Source organism: Onthophagus taurus, chromosome 10 (assembly GCF_036711975.1).
Source record: "Onthophagus taurus isolate NC chromosome 10, IU_Otau_3.0, whole genome shotgun sequence".
In the NCBI taxonomy this organism is placed as follows: domain Eukaryota; kingdom Metazoa; phylum Arthropoda; class Insecta; order Coleoptera; family Scarabaeidae; genus Onthophagus; species Onthophagus taurus.
This window is the reverse complement of record NC_091975.1, coordinates 7212252-7229357: the sequence shown is the minus strand read 5'-3', so window position 1 is coordinate 7229357 and position 17106 is coordinate 7212252. Positions and strand designations below refer to the sequence as shown.

Sequence of the window (17106 nt, the reverse complement as noted above, 5' to 3'; positions counted from 1 at the left end):
ATATTTCACCATGGAACAAAAATGCAACAAATCTATGATAATATCATTACTGCATCATTTAATTGAATAAATTTTCTGCCCCTAAATGCTAAGAATTTGATTGATTTTGCTTTATTATGTATTGAAATGAAGTAAATAAAAAAAAGTAAAAGAATCGTAACTATAATTAAAAACTTTTGTTTTTATTACATTATTATACATCTCGATGAATATTTCAATAATATTATTATCTAATTTTTATATCATATCATAAACTAGAATCTTTAAGCTTCAATTTGACATACATATCATATCATTACCCTTAAAAATAGAGTAGATATGATTTTTTGAATATTTCATATTATTTTTGATTTATAAATATGACGAATTTTTCTTTAATAATTTTTTCCTGGAAATTTCAATAATATTACGTTATAATTTTTATATCATATCATAAACTAGAATTTTTAGGCCACATTTTAACATACATATCATATCAAAATTCTTAAAAATACAGTCGATGCAAATTTTTGAAATTTCTCGTTATTTTTGATTTGTAAGTTTGACAATTTCCTGGATATTTTTATAATATTATCATATAGTTTTTATATCATATCATAAACTAGAATTTTTGGACTACATTTTAACATACATATCATATCAAAATTCTTAAAAATATGGTCGATTCGAATATTTGAAATTTCTCGTTATTTTTGATTTGTAAATTTGACAATTTCCTGGATATTTCAATAATATTATCATCTAGTTTTTATATCATATCATAAACTAGAATCTTTAAACTTCAATATAACATATATATCATAGCATTACCCTTAAAAACAGAGTAGATATGATTTTTTGAAAATTTCGCTTTATTTTTGATTGACAAGTTTGACAACTTCTTCTTTAATCATGTTTTTCTGGAAATTTCAATAATATGATATTATAGTTTTTATATCATATCATAAACTAGACTCTTTAAGCTTCAATTTAACATACATATCATATCATTACCCTTAAAAACAGAGTCGATATGTTTTTTGAAAATTTCATATCATTTTTGATTTATAAATTTGACAATTCCTTCTTTAATAATTTTTTCCTAGGAATTTCAATAATATTACCTTATGATTTTTATATCGTATCATAAACTAGAATTTTTAGGCTACATTTTAACATACATATCATATAAAAATTCTTAAAAATATGGTCGATGCGAATTTTTGAAATTTCTCGTTATTTTTGATTTGTAAGTTTGACAATTTCCTGGATATTTTTATAATATTATCATATAGTTTTTATATCATATCATAAACTAGAATTTTTGGACTACATTTTAACATACATATCATATCAAAATTCTTAAAAATATGGTCGATTCGAATATTTGAAATTTCTCGTTATTTTTGATTTGTAAATTTGACAATTTCCTGGATATTTCAATAATATTATCGTATAATTTGTATATCATATCATAAACTAGAATCTTTAAGGTTCAATTTAACACACATATCATATCATTACCCTTAAAAACAGAGTCGATATGATTTTTTGAAAATTTCATATTTTTGATTTATAAATTTGACAATTCCTTCTTTATTACTTTTTTCCTGAGAATTTCAATAATGTTACCTTACAATTTTTATATCATATCATAAACTAGAATTTTTAGGCTACATTTTAACATACATATCATATCAAAATTCTTAAAAATACAGTCTATGCGAATTTTTGAAATTTCTCGTTATTTTTTATTTGTAAATTTGAAAATTTCCTGGATATTTCAATAATATTATCATATAGTTTTTATATCATATCATAAACTAGAATCTTTAAGCTTTAATTTAACATACATATCATATCTTGATTCTTAAGAATACAGTAGATATGATTTTTTGTAAATTTCGATATTTCTGATTTTTAAATTTGACAATTACTTCTTTAATATTTTTTTCCTGAAAATTTCAATAATACTACCTTACAATTTTTATATCATATCATAAACTAGAATCTTTAAGCTACAATTTAACATACATATCATATCAAAATTCTTAAAAATGCAGTTGATATAATTTTTTGAAAATTTCATATTTTTGAATATAAATTTAAAAATTTCCTGGATATTTCAATAATATTATCATATAATTTGTATATCATATCATAAATTACAATCTTTAAACTTCAATTTAACATACATATTATATCAGTACCCTTAAAAACAGAGCCGATATGATTTTTTGAAAATTTTATATTATTTTTGATTTATAAATTTGACAATTTCTTCTTTAATAATTTTTTCTTGGGAATTTCAATAATATTACCTTATAATTTTTATATCATATCATAAACTAGAATTTTTAGGCCACATTTTAACATACATATCATATCAAAATTCTTAAAAATATGGTCGATGCGAATTTTTGAAATTTCTCGTTATTTTTGATTTGTAAATTTGACAATTTCCTGGATATTTCAATAATATTATCATATAGTTTTTATATCATATCATAAACTAGAATCTATAAGCTTTAATTTAACATACATATCATATCTTGATTCTTAAGAATACAGTAGATATGTTTTTTTTGTAAATTTCGATATTTCTGATTTTTAAATTTGACAATTTCTTCTTTAATATTTTTTTCCTGAAAATTTCGATAATATTACCTTATAGTTTTTATATCATATCATAAACTAGAATCTTTAAGCTACAATTTAACATACATATCATATCAAAATTCTTAAAAATGCAGTTGTTATAATTTTTTGAAAATTTCATATTTTTGATTTATAAATTTAAAAATTTCCTGGATATTTCAATAATATTATCATATAATTTGTATATCATATCATAAACTAGAATCTTTAAGCTTCAATTTGACATACATATCATATCATTACCCTTAAAAACAGAGCCGATACGATTTTTTGAAAATTTCATATTATTTTTGATTTATAAATTTTATAATTCCTTCATTAATAATTTTTTCCTGGGAATTTCAATAATGTTACCTTATAATTTTTATATCATATCATAAACTAGGATTTTTAGGCTACATTTTAACATACATATCATATCAAAATTCTTAAAAATACAGTCGATGCGAATTTTTGAAATTTCTCGTTATTTTTTATTTGTAAATTTGACAATATCCTGGATATTTCAATAATATTATCATATAGTTTTTATATCATATCATAAACTAGAATCTTTAAGCTTTAATTTGACATATATATCATATCATTACCCTTAAAAACAGAGTAGATATGATTTTTTGAAAAATTCATATTATTTTTGATTTATAAATTTGCCAATTTCCTCTTTAATAATTTTTTCCTGGGAATTTCAATAATGTTACCTTACAATTTTTATATCATATCATAAACTAGAATTTTTAGGCTACATTTTAACATACATATCATATCAAAATTCTTAAAAATACAGTCGATGCGAATTTTTTAAATTTCTCGTTATTTTTGATTTGTAAATTTGACAATTTCCTGGATATTTCAATAATATTATCATATAGTTTTTATATCATATCATAAACTAGAATCTTTAAGCTTTAATTTAACATACATATCATATCATTACCCTTAAAAACAGAGTAGATATGATTTTTTGAAAATTTCGTATTATTTTTGATTTATAAATTTGACAATTTCTTCTTTAATAATTTTTTCCTGGAAACTTCAATAATATTACCTTATAATTTTTATATCATATCATAAACTAGAATTTTTAGGCTACATTTTAACATACATATCATATAGAAATTCTTAAAAATATGGTCGATGCGAATTTTTGAAATTTCTCGTTATTATTGATTTGTAAGTTTGACAATTTCCTGGATATTTTAATAATATTATCATATAGTTTTTATATCATATCATAAACTAGAATCTTTAAGCTTCAATTTAACATACATATCATAGCATTACCCTTAAAAGCAGAGTAGATATGATTTTTTGAAAATTTCACATTATTTTTGATTTATAAATTTGACAATTTTTTCTTTAATAATTTTTTCCTAGGAATTTCAATAATATTACCTTATGATTTTTATATCGTATCATAAACTAAAATTTTTAGGTTACATTTTAACATACATATCATATAAAAATTCTTAAAAATACGGTCGATGCGAATTTTTTAAATTTCTCGTTGTTTTATTTGTAAATTTAACAATTTCCTGGATATTTCAATAATATTATCATATAGTTTTTATATCATAACATAAACTAGAGTCTTTAAGCTGTAATTTAACATACATATTATATCTTGATTCTTAAGAATACAGTAGATATGATTTTTTGAAAATTTCGATATATCTGATTTTTAAATTTGACAATTTCTTCTTTAATACTGTTTTCCTGAAAATTTCAATGACATTACCTTATAGTTTTTATATCATATCATAAATTAGAATCTTTAAGCTACAATTTAACATACATATCATATGAAAATTCTTAAAAATGCAGTCGATATAATTTTTTGAAAATTTCATATTTTTGATTTATAAATTTAAAAATTTCCTGGATATTTCAATAATATTATCGTATAATTTGTATATCATATCATAAACTAGAATCTATAAGCTTCAATTTCACATACATTTCATATCATTACCCTTAAAAACAGACTAGATATGATTTTTTGAAAAATTCATATTATTTTTGATTTATAAATTTGACAATTTCTTCTTTAATAATTTTTTCCTGGGAATTTCAATAATGTTACCTTACAATTTTTATATTATATCATAAACTAGAATTTTTGGACTACATTTTAAGATACATATCATATCAAAATTCTTAAAAATACAGTCGATGCGAATTTTTGAAATTTCTCGATACTTTTGATTTGTAAATTTGACAATTTCCTGGATATTTCAATAATATTATCATCTAGTTTTTATATCATATCATAAACTAGAATCTTTAAGCTACAATTTAACATACATATCATATCAAAATTCTTAAAAATGCAGTTGATATAATTTTTTGAAAATTTCATATTTTTGATTTATAAATTTGACAATTTCCTGGATATTTCAATAATATTATCATATAGTTTTTATATCATATCATAAATTAGAATCTTTAAGCTTCAATTTAACATACATATCATATCATTATCCTTAAAAACAGAGTCGATATGATTTTTTGAAAATTTCATATTATTTTTGATTTATAAATTTGACAATTCCTTCTTTAATAATTTTTTCGTGGGAATTTCAATAATGTTACCTTACAATTTTTATATCATATCATAAACTAGAATTTTTAGGCTATATTTTAACATATATATCATATCAAAATTCTTAAAAATGTGGTCGATGCGAATTTTTGAAATTTCTCGTTATTTTTGATTTATAAATTTGACAGTTTCCTGCATATTTCAATAATATTATCATATAGTTTTTATATCATATCATAAACTACAATGTTTAAGCTTCAACTTAGCATACATATCATATCTTGATTCTTAAAAATGCAGATAGTTAAATGTAAAAATGCAAGAAAAATGCTCCAATGCAACAAATCTATGATAATATCATTACAGCATTATTTAATTGAATAAATTTTCTACCCCTAAATGCTAAGAATTTTATTGATTTTGCTTTATTATGTATTGGAAATGAAGTTAATTATAAAAAATAAAAGAATCGTTACTATAATTAAAAACTCTTGTTCTTATTATACATCGTATTAAAATCCACCTTCATTATTCTTGGTTTTCTAATGATACACGCGTTGTAATTATTTTATTTCTTACTCGTGTGGGTTTGTAATCAATCTCTTCTCTCGTGGAATTTTTTTTAACTCAAAGTATGGATGAGAAAACCGTGCACTTTGTTTCTTAGTAATACGTAATTAAAATATAGTGAAGTAAAAAATGAGTTTATCCAAGTTATATGAAGCAGGAATTTACTTAAATATTATCGTACGAGATCCCTTTAAAGTGGGGCTCGAAGATTTATAAATGTCGAGGGGCGGTGTAACGAAGAGGAGAGAGAAAGAACACCGCGATATTTAACTCGGTGGCGTCGGATTTTAATCTACATGCACGGGCTTTTTACCCTCTCTTGCTTGCTCCGGAGGGGTAACCGAGGACGATAAAAACATCTTGTAGCGAAAGATTTACTTCTTCAGGCACATATTCAAATTATCAGGGAATTTGTTTTTCTTATTCTCCGTCTCGCTTTGGTACGGTAAAAGGGAAGGTAAACCGATCTCGTTCCCTCCTAATGTTTTCCAAGTTTTACGGCGGGCTCGGTTTGGAATAAATGAGCTCCTAGATAATTTCCAAATGGAAAACCACGGAGAATTTTTTTTCTTTATCCGCACTTCTTTGATTTTTTTTTGGGTGGGTTTTTCTGGTTATCTCATCGACCAGATAAGTTTTACCATTATTTTTTTTTCCATTGATTGAAATTTAATAAACCAATGATTTATTTAAGAAAATTTGATCCAAATATCGTTTTGATTACGGATTATAGAAAATAAATAGGAATTAGAGGGAAAATAAAAAAACGAACTAAATTGTTTACCTAGAAAATAATTTAAATTTGATATTATGTACCCACATAAAACGATTCTGTACGTTCGAGTTACTAACTTCCTTTATGACAAAATAATAGTCTGTTATTAACGAAAACTAACAATTTTATCGTTCAAGAAGTCTCTTTTCAATCTCTTTTCAATGTTCAATCAAAATAGTCTTTAAAACAAAAATTACAATTAATTTTAAATACACCAAGTTTAACCACCTCTTTCTCCTAATACTCCGTCGAACGAGCATTTAAAAATCGATTCAAAGCGGAATTGAATTCCTACCCCCGTCGCCGCCCCCCGTTTCTTTTCCCCCAAACCACGTTGAATTTCGAATTTCCATTTAATTTTTCCAACCCCCTTCCTACTCTTAGGCGATTTAACTTAAAAAAAGAAAAAAAAACGTTTAAAAAAAGCGTATACCCCGATTCATTCCCCGCGTGGCGTTCCTCTGGCGAGGGATGCTTTTGCGACCCCCTTTTCAGAAATTATACACGTAACTCCGCTAGAGGCGGAGGCTATTTTCTAAACCGGAAACGGGGGTTGGCGCGCACCGAAACTTTTTTGATTGACAGTTCCGTTTGTCCAATCACGAGCCTCGAATACTGATGAGAAATACGTCAATCAAGTTCTTACCCTCAGTTACCTCTTTTATATTCGTTATTATTAAAATTTCAATAATTTCAAGTTAAACGTTCTTAGCAGAAATAAAAATATCTAAATGTGTCCTTGAAGGATGATAGATGTACGTGGAGGTAAATATGGGCCGTCTAGAATACAGGAAACTGAAGAGACAGCCGACGACAGATTCGAAGTTGATGTGACACTGATTGCCACAACGTCACAAAATCGACTAAAACGAAAACTTCCTAAAAAATTACAATTTCTAAAATACTCTTAACACGATAACTATAGAAATCAAAACATTTTTTGCAAAAACAAAGTTTTTTTGTTACAAAAAGAATTATTGTTGTGGAAAAAAAGTCAGCGAAAACAGCTGCAATAGCTCACTTCCGCAATATGATATTGTAATTTTATTGCATCTGATATGAATTTATAATTATATATATTTTTCTCTTTTTTTTTGTTTTGAAACAGAAAACGGTCTTCCAAGAAGACTTCGAACAGCTTACACCAACACCCAACTTTTAGAACTTGAAAAGGAATTCCATTTTAATAAATACTTATGCAGACCAAGAAGAATTGAAATTGCAGCATCTTTAGATTTAACAGAGAGACAAGTAAGTATATTTATATATATAATAAAACAATTTGGTACTAAATAACAACTAAAACTAGAATTTATTTAACACTGTCACTAGAACTAGCCCTAGAACAATAACTAAAAACATAAAACTTGAATCGTTAAATATTTCAAATTTTTAATAATATTATCTTATAATTTTTATATCATATCATAAACTAGAATCTTTAAGCTATAATTTAACATACATATCATATAAAAATTCTTAAAAATGCAGTCAATATGATTTTTCGAAAATTTCATAATATTTTTGATTTATAAATTTAACAATTTCCTGTTTAATAGATCTTTCCTGAGAATTTTAATAATAATATCTTATAATTTTTATATCATACCATAAACTAGAATCTTTAAGCTTCAATTTAACATACATATCATATCTTGATTCTTCAAAATACGGTCGATATGATTTTTTGAAAATGTTGCTTTTTTTGTTTTTTATTAATTTGACAATTTCTTCTTTAATAATTTTTTTCTCAATATTTCAATAATATTATCTTATAATTTTTATATCACATCATCAAGTGGAATCTTTAAGCATCAATTTAACATACATATAATATCTTGATTCTTCAAAATACGGTCGATATGATTTTTTGAAAATGTTGCATTTTTTTAAATTTGACAAGTTCTTCTTTAATAATTTTTTTTCAATATTTCAATAATATTATCATATAGTTTTTATGTCATGACATAAACTAGAATCTTTAAGCTTTAATTTAACAAACATATCATATCTTGATTCTAAAAAATGCAGTCGATATTATTTTTTGAAAATGTCATAATATTTTTGGTTTATAAATTTGACAATTTCTTCTTTAATAATTTTTTCCTGGATATTTCAATAATATTATCATATACTTTCTTTATCATATCATAAACTAGAAGCTTTAAGCTACAATTTAACATACATATCATATCTTGATTCTTAAAAATGCAATCGATATGACTTTTTTGAAAATTTCGTTATTTTCGATTTATAAATTTGACAACTTCTTCTTTAATATTTTTTTTTTGGGAATTTCAATAATATTATCTTACAGTTTTTATATCATATCATAAACTAGAATCTTTAAGCTTCAATTTAACATACATATCATAGCATTACCCTTAAAAACAGAGTCGATATGATTTTTTGAAAATTTCATATTATTTTTGATGTATAAATTTAACAATTTCTTCTTTAATAATTTTTCCTGGGAATTTCAATAATAATGCCTTACAGTTTTTATATCATATCATAAACTAGAGTTTTTGGGCTACATTTTAACATACATATCATATCGAAATTCTTAAAAATACGGTCGATATGATTTTTTGAAAATTTCACTATATTTTTGATTAACAAGTTTGACAACTTCTTCTTTAATCATGTTTTTCTGGAAATTTCAATAATATGATATTATAGTTTTTATATCATATCATAAACTAGACTCTTTAAGCTTCAATTTAACATACATATCATATCATTACCCTTAAAAACAGAGTCGATATGATTTTTTGAAAATTTCATATCATTTTTGATTTATAAATTTAACAATTTCTTCTTTAATAATTTTTTCCTAGGAATTTCAATAATATTACCTTATGATTTTTATATCGTATCATAAACTAGAATTTTTAGGCTACATTTTAACAAACATATCATATCAAAATTCCTAAAAATACGGTCGATATGAATTTTTGAAATTTCTCGTAATTTTTGATTTGTAAATTTGAGAATTTCCTGGATATTTCAATAATATTATCATATAGTTTTTATATCATATCATAAACTAGACTCTTTAAGCATCAATTTAACATACATATCATATCGAAATTCTTAAAAATACGGTCGATATGATTTTTTGAAAATTTCGCTTTATTTTTGATTAACAAGTTTGACAACTTCTTCTTTAATCATGTTTTTCTGGAAATTTCAATAATATGATATCATAGTTTTTATATCATATCATAAATTAGACTCTTTAAGCATCAATTTAACATACATATCATATCATTACCCTTAAAAACAGAGTCGATATGATTTTTTGAAAATTTCATATCATTTTTGATTTATAAATTTGACAATTCCTTCCTTAATAATTTTTTCCTAGGAATTTCAATAATATTACCTTATGATTTTTATATCGTATCATAAACTAGAATTTTTAGGCTACATTTTAACATACATATCATATCAAAATTCCTAAAAATACGGTCATTATGAATTTTTGAAATTTCTCGTTATTTTTGATTTGTAAATTTAACAATTTCTTGGATATTTCAATAATATTATCATATAGTTTTTATATCATATCATAAACTAGAATCTTTAAGCTTCAATTTAACATATATATCATATCAAAATTCTTAAAAATACGGTCGATATGATGTTTTGAAAATTTCGCTTTATTTTTGATTAACAAGTTTGACAACTTCTTCTTTAATCATGTTTTTCTGGAAATTTCAATAATATGATATTATAGTTTTTATATCATATCATAAACTAGACTCTTTAAGCTTCAATTTAACATACATATCATATCATTACCCTTAAAAATAGAGTCGATATGATTTTTTGAAAATTTCATATCATTTTTGATTTATAAATTTGACAATTCCTTCTTTAATAATTTTTTCCTAGGAATTTCAATAATATTACCTTATGATTTTTATATCGTATCATAAACTAGATTTTTTAGGCTACATTTTAACATACATATCATATCAAAATTCCTAAAAATACGGTCGATATGAATTTTTGAAATTTCTCGTTATTTTTGATTTGTAAATGTGAGAATTTCCTGGATATTTCAATAATATTATCATATAGTTTTTATATCATATCATAAACTAGACTCTTTAAGCTTCAATTTAACATACATATCATATCGAAATTCTTAAAAATACGGTCAATATGATTTTGTGAAAATTTCGCTTTATTTTTGATTAACAAGTATGACAACTTCTTCTTTAACCATGTTTTTCTGGAAATTTCAATAATATGATATTATAGTTTTTATATCATATCATAAACTAGACTCTTTAAGCTTCAATTTAACATACATATCATATCATTACCCTTAAAAACAGAGTCGATATGATTTTTTGAAAATTTCATATCATTTTTGATTTATAAATTTGACAATTCCTTCTTTAATAATTTTTTCCTAGGAATTTCAATAATATTACCTTATGATTTTTATATCGTATCATAAACTAAAATTTTTAGGCTACATTTTAACATACATATCATATCAAAATTCCTAAAAATACGGTCGATATGAATTTTTGAAATTTCTCGTTATTTTTGATTTGTAAATTTGAGAATTTCCTGGATATTTCAATAATATTATCATATAGTTTTTATATCATATCACAAACTAGACTCTTTAAGCTTCAATTTAACATACATATCATATCGAAATTCTTAAAAATACGGTCGATATGATTTTTTGAAAATTTCGCTTTATTTTTGATTAACAAGTTTGACAACTTCTTCTTTAATCATGTTTTTCTGGAAATTTCAATAATATGATATTATAGTTTTTATATCATATCATAAACTAGACTCTTTAAGCTTCAATTTAACATACATATCATATCATTACCCTTAAAAACAGAGTCGATATGATTTTTTGAAAATTTCATATTATTTTTGATTTATAAATTTGACAATTCCTTCTTTAATAATTTTTTCCTAGGAATTTCAATAATATTACCTTAGAATTTTTATATCGTATCATAAACTAGAATTTTTAGGCTACATTTTAATAAACATATCATATCAAAATTCCTAAAAATACGGTCGATATGAATTTTTGAAAATTTCGCTTTATTTTTGATTAACAAGTTTGACAACTTCTTCTTTAATCATGTTGTTCTGGAAATTTCAATAATATGATATCATAGTTTTTATATCATATCATAAACTAGACTCTTTAAGCTTCAATTTAACATACATGTCATATCATTACCCTTAAAAACAGAGTCGATATGATTTTTTGAAAATTTCATATTTTTGATTTATAAATTTGACAATTCCTTCTTTAATAATTTTTTCCTAGGAATTTCAATAATATTACCGTATGATTTTTATATCGTATCATAAACTAGAATTTTTAGGCTACATTTTAATAAACATATCATATCAAAATTCCTAAAAATACGGTCGATATGAATTTTTGAAAATTTCGCTTTATTTTTGATTAACAAGTTTGACAACTTCTTCTTTAATCATGTTGTTCTGGAAATTTCAATAATATGATATCATAGTTTTTATATCATATCATAAACTAGACTCTTTAAGCTTCAATTTAACATACATGTCATATCATTACCCTTAAAAACAGAGTCGATATGATTTTTTGAAAATTTCATATTTTTGATTTATAAATTTGACAATTCCTTCTTTAATAATTTTTTCCTAGGAATTTCAATAATATTACCGTATGATTTTTATATCGTATCATAAACTAGAATTTTTAGGCTACATTTTAATAAACATATCATATCAAAATTCCTAAAAATACGGTCGATATGAATTTTTGAAAATTTCGCTTTATTTTTGATTAACAAGTTTGACAACTTCTTCTTTAATCATGTTGTTCTGGAAATTTCAATAATATGATATCATAGTTTTTATATCATATCATAAACTAGACTCTTTAAGCTTCAATTTAACATACATGTCATATCATTACCCTTAAAAACAGAGTCGATATGATTTTTTGAAAATTTCGTATTTTTGATTTATAAATTTGACAATTCCTTCTTTAATAATTTTTTCCTAGGAATTTCAATAATATTACCGTATGATTTTTATATCGTATCATAAACTAGAATTTTTAGACTACATTTTAACATACATATCATATAAAAATTCCTAAAAATACGGTCGATATGAATTTTTGAAATTTCTCGTTATTTTTGATTTGTAAATTTGAGAATTTCCTGGATATTTTAATAATATTATCATATAGTTTTTATATCATATCATAAACTAGACTCTTTAAGCTTCAATTTAACATACATATCATATCGAAATTCTTAAAAATACGGTCGATATGATTTTTTGAAAATTTCACTTTATTTTTAATTAACAAGTTTGACAACTTCTTCTTTAATCATGTTTTTCTGGAAATTTCAATAATATGATATTATAGTTTTTATATCATATCATAAACTAGACTCTTTAAGCTTCAATTTAACATACATATCATATCATTACCCTTAAAAACAGAGTCGATATGATTTTTTGAAAATTTCATATTATTTTTGATTTATAAATTTGACAATTCCTTCTTTAATAATTTTTTCCTAGGAATTTCAATAATATTACCTTATGATTTTTATATCGTATCATAAACTAGAATTTTTAGGCTACATTTTAACATACATATCATATCAAATTTGAAATTTCTCGTTATTTTTGATTTGTAAATTTGACAATTTCCTGGATATTTATTTCAATAATCATATCGTAAACTAGAAACTTTAAGCAAGAAGCTTTAAGCGTTGCTGATTTTTTGGCGGACGCTGTATAATATATATATTATTTTCTAATAATTGTTTTATCGATTTTAGGTTAAAGTATGGTTTCAAAATCGTCGGATGAAACATAAAAGACAAACCTTAGGAAAACAGGGTGATGATGGCGACGACAAAGACTCAGTAAATAGCGATGGTGGTAAAAGTACAAAAATGTCTGATAAATTTCTGGATGATGAGATGTCCAAGAAAAGTTGTCAGGGTTGTGAATTACCATCCGTGGCTCTTTGCGGTTCTCACGAGGATGTCCCCGATATCGGTGCTTCGCGAGGAAACAACAATAACACACCGAGTGCAACAAATAACAATACTAGCTTTAATAATAATAGTAACGGGGCGAGTAGTGTGGCAAGTTCCGGTTCTTTCGATAAGATTTTAACGGAAGAAGATTCGCGTTCGAACGAAGATAACGGAGGAGGCGCAATACGAAAGAAAGGGGGAACGAAAAGTGAGAATAGAAGAAACAGTCCGTCGTCGGGTGAGAGAAAAATCGGAATTAGTAAAATGTCACCGAAAGAACAAATTCTGTTAAATAATTCAACATCCGACGCGGTTTTAACCTCAACAACAAAGAAAAATTTAACAACCGTTCCAATGCACACAAGTCCTTCTTTAGCGATGAACCCAGGAATGGTTTATCCGCAAATACAAAGATCTTCACCGACGACGGCAACCGCAGTTGCTTCTGCAACTGTAACGATTCAAAATGTTCCAAATTTTGCAATAAGAGGAGCGGGATTTCAATATCCAATGAGTGGTGGACAAATTGATTATCGAACAGAACGGCAAAAGCAATCTTATATTCACTCGCAATCCGGTTATACATCAGAAAATATGTACAATCCTGATCATCCGACGATAAATGATAACCAACAACCATATTTTAAAAATAATCAGCTTCAAAGCCAATCGAGACGGAATGAAATCAATCGAAATCGACAACAAACGAGTTATCCGAATTATCCGAATCAGCACTATGCGAATTATTACAAAAACGATTACCATCAAATGAATCAATATCCTCAAGAATACGATCACACGAACTATAATTACAGTCAATATCCGGCTTCTATGTACACGAATGAAGAAAACATACATCATCTTGCCAACCCGATTCACGAAAACAATTATTATCAAAATGAAAATCAATTACATCAAATGCACGGGAAAGTGCAAAACGCTGATTATCAAAATAAGTATTACGAGAATAATTATAATTCGGCGCCAACGACAGCTGCAACAACAACAAATACAGAAGCTTACATGAGTTCTGATATAGGTTATCCAAATCCTGGGGGAATTATGACACCACCGACTAGCGTTCAAACAGATACAAGCGAAAATTATCCGTATCATCAATTTTATCAAGGTGAAAATCAAACGGTTGTGGCACCAACGGGCGAAAACAGTAACAGTTCTTCGGATTTTAATTTTTTAAGTAACTTAGCAAATGATTACACCCCCGAATATTATCAAATTTGATCCAATTACGATGATACATTGTTAATTTAAAAATTGTATATAAAAACTGTATATTTAAAAAAGAAAAAATTAGACAATCCGTTATTTCAGTACTTTTACAATCAATAATAGAGATGTTATGATGAGGTATGCAAAATACCTACATTTCTAACATTTCTAATCAAAAGCTTCAAATTAAAGGTGAAAAAATAAGGAATAAAATAAAATCGGTGAATCAAATATAAATAAAAATGTAATTTTTTTCGCTTATCTTTACAATTTAGCGTAATTTGTAAAATAAAAACATCGGGAATTAATAAAATAATTATTATTTTGTACATACCGTTTTTAAAATCAACTGTAATTATTATCTTAACTGTATATAAACTACATAGATGAAAAAAAAAGCGTGAATGGAAAGAATGTACACACTCGAAAATTCGACTTAAAAATAGCATTTCATCTAAAAATAAATAAATATACGATTTAGCTTACGACTTGTTGTTTTTCTTTGAATTAAAAGTTTAATTATTGTTTTTTTTTTATTGGGCGAAGAAAAAATGGATAATTTTTAATGAAAGTTTTGTGAGAAATATACATATTGGAAATCATGGAATGGTATATTGGAAATAAGGCGTTTGACAGTGATGGATTACCCAGGGTGAGCTGAGTGAGTCATCCCGGGGTTCCCAACCCGACACACCTCCACCTCATGTCCACCCCCCTCACCATCAACCCCATGAACGACATCAGAACCAAACCAACCCCCCGACATCAGCTGATCACCGATAAACTTCCCTTACATTAACGTAACAAGGATTCAGCTTTCGTTTCGTGTCAATACTTTTATCTAAAAATTTAAATTTAAGATAAATATAAAAACTGCTTAAAAAGTATTTTATTTTATTTTTACACTATTTTAAAACTTTAAATAAAAATTTCAAACGAATACGAATTGAAAATTTTGAAAATTTAAAATAACAGTGACATCTTGCGAGTGATAAATAAAGTTGAAACTGTCAACTAATGTCAGTTGAGCTTAAACGATATTTTCTGTAGTAAATACATAGAAGCCAATTGTGAGGATCAAAACGAGTCGGAAGATGATGAAGGGTGGAAAAATGGAAAAAAACTTAATTAATTTATTGTTAGGAAAAGCGTTGAAATGTGACGATTTATTAATAGTTAAATACGTTAATCATAGATGGCGGTTTAATCAGATTTACTTTAAATATAAACTTATTGTTTGTTCTACAATTTATAAAAAATAACTAATTAATAAATAATTAAATTAATACTTTCGTTAATAATAAATAATACGTGTAATTAATAATTTTGTATTAATTGAATAAAAACTTGAAGTCAGCGACATCTACCGACATTTTTTTGATTAAAATAGATTTATTTAAGTTGACTTTAAATTCAAAATTAACAACAAATTAGTAAATAATAATTAAAATCGCATTTAATTTTTACATTTGATTCAAATTTAATTAATTTATTTTTAGAGAAAACGTTGAAATGTGACGATTTATTAATAGTTAAATACGTTAATAATAGATGGCGGTTTAATCCGTTTGGCTTTAAATATAAACTTATTGTTTGTTCTACAATTTATAAAAAATTAATAATTAAATTAATACTTTCGTTAATAATAAATAATACGTTAATATAAGTGTAATTAATAATTTTGTTCTAATTGAATAAAAACTTGAATGTCAGCGACATCTACCGAAATTTTTTTGATTAAAATAGTTTTGTTTAAGTTGACTTTAAATTCAAAATTAACAACAAATTAGTAAATAATAATTAAAATCGCATTTAATTTTTATATTTGATTCAAATTTAATTAATTTATTTTTAGAGAAAACGTTGAAACGTGATGATTTAATAATAGTTAAACACACTAATAATAGATGGCGGTTTAATCCGTTTGGCTTTAAATATAAACTTATTGTTAGTTCTACAATTTATAAAAAACACCTAATTAATAAATAATTAAATTAATAATTTCGTTAATAATAAATAATACGTGTAATTAATAATTTTGTATTAATTGAATAAAAACTTGAAGTCAGCGACATCTACCGAAATTTTCTTGGTTAAAATAGATTTGTTTAAATTGACTTTAAATTAAAAATTAACAACAAATTAGTAAATAATAATTAAAATCGCATTTAATTTTTATATTTGATTCAAATTTAATTAATTTATTTTTAGAGAAACCGTCGAAACGTGATGATTTAATAATAGTTAAACACATTAATAATAGATGGCGGTTTAATCGCTTCTCCTTTAAATACAAACTTATTGTT

At 24.4% G+C, this 17106-nt stretch overlaps 1 protein-coding gene across 1 annotated transcript in view; it reads left to right on the top strand.

Annotated features, from left to right (window-relative positions):
- LOC111420471 (homeobox proposcipedia) overlaps positions 1 to 15285 on the top strand; it is a 41692-nt gene extending 26407 nt beyond the window's left edge. The window contains exons 2-3 of the mRNA XM_023053458.2: positions 7633 to 7775; positions 13367 to 15285. Coding sequence (XP_022909226.2) covers positions 7633 to 7775; positions 13367 to 14812 — 1589 coding nt within the window. The 3' untranslated portion in view covers positions 14813 to 15285. The remainder of the gene's footprint in view (positions 1 to 7632; positions 7776 to 13366) is intronic.
- The last annotated feature ends 1821 nt before the right edge of the window (positions 15286 to 17106 follow it).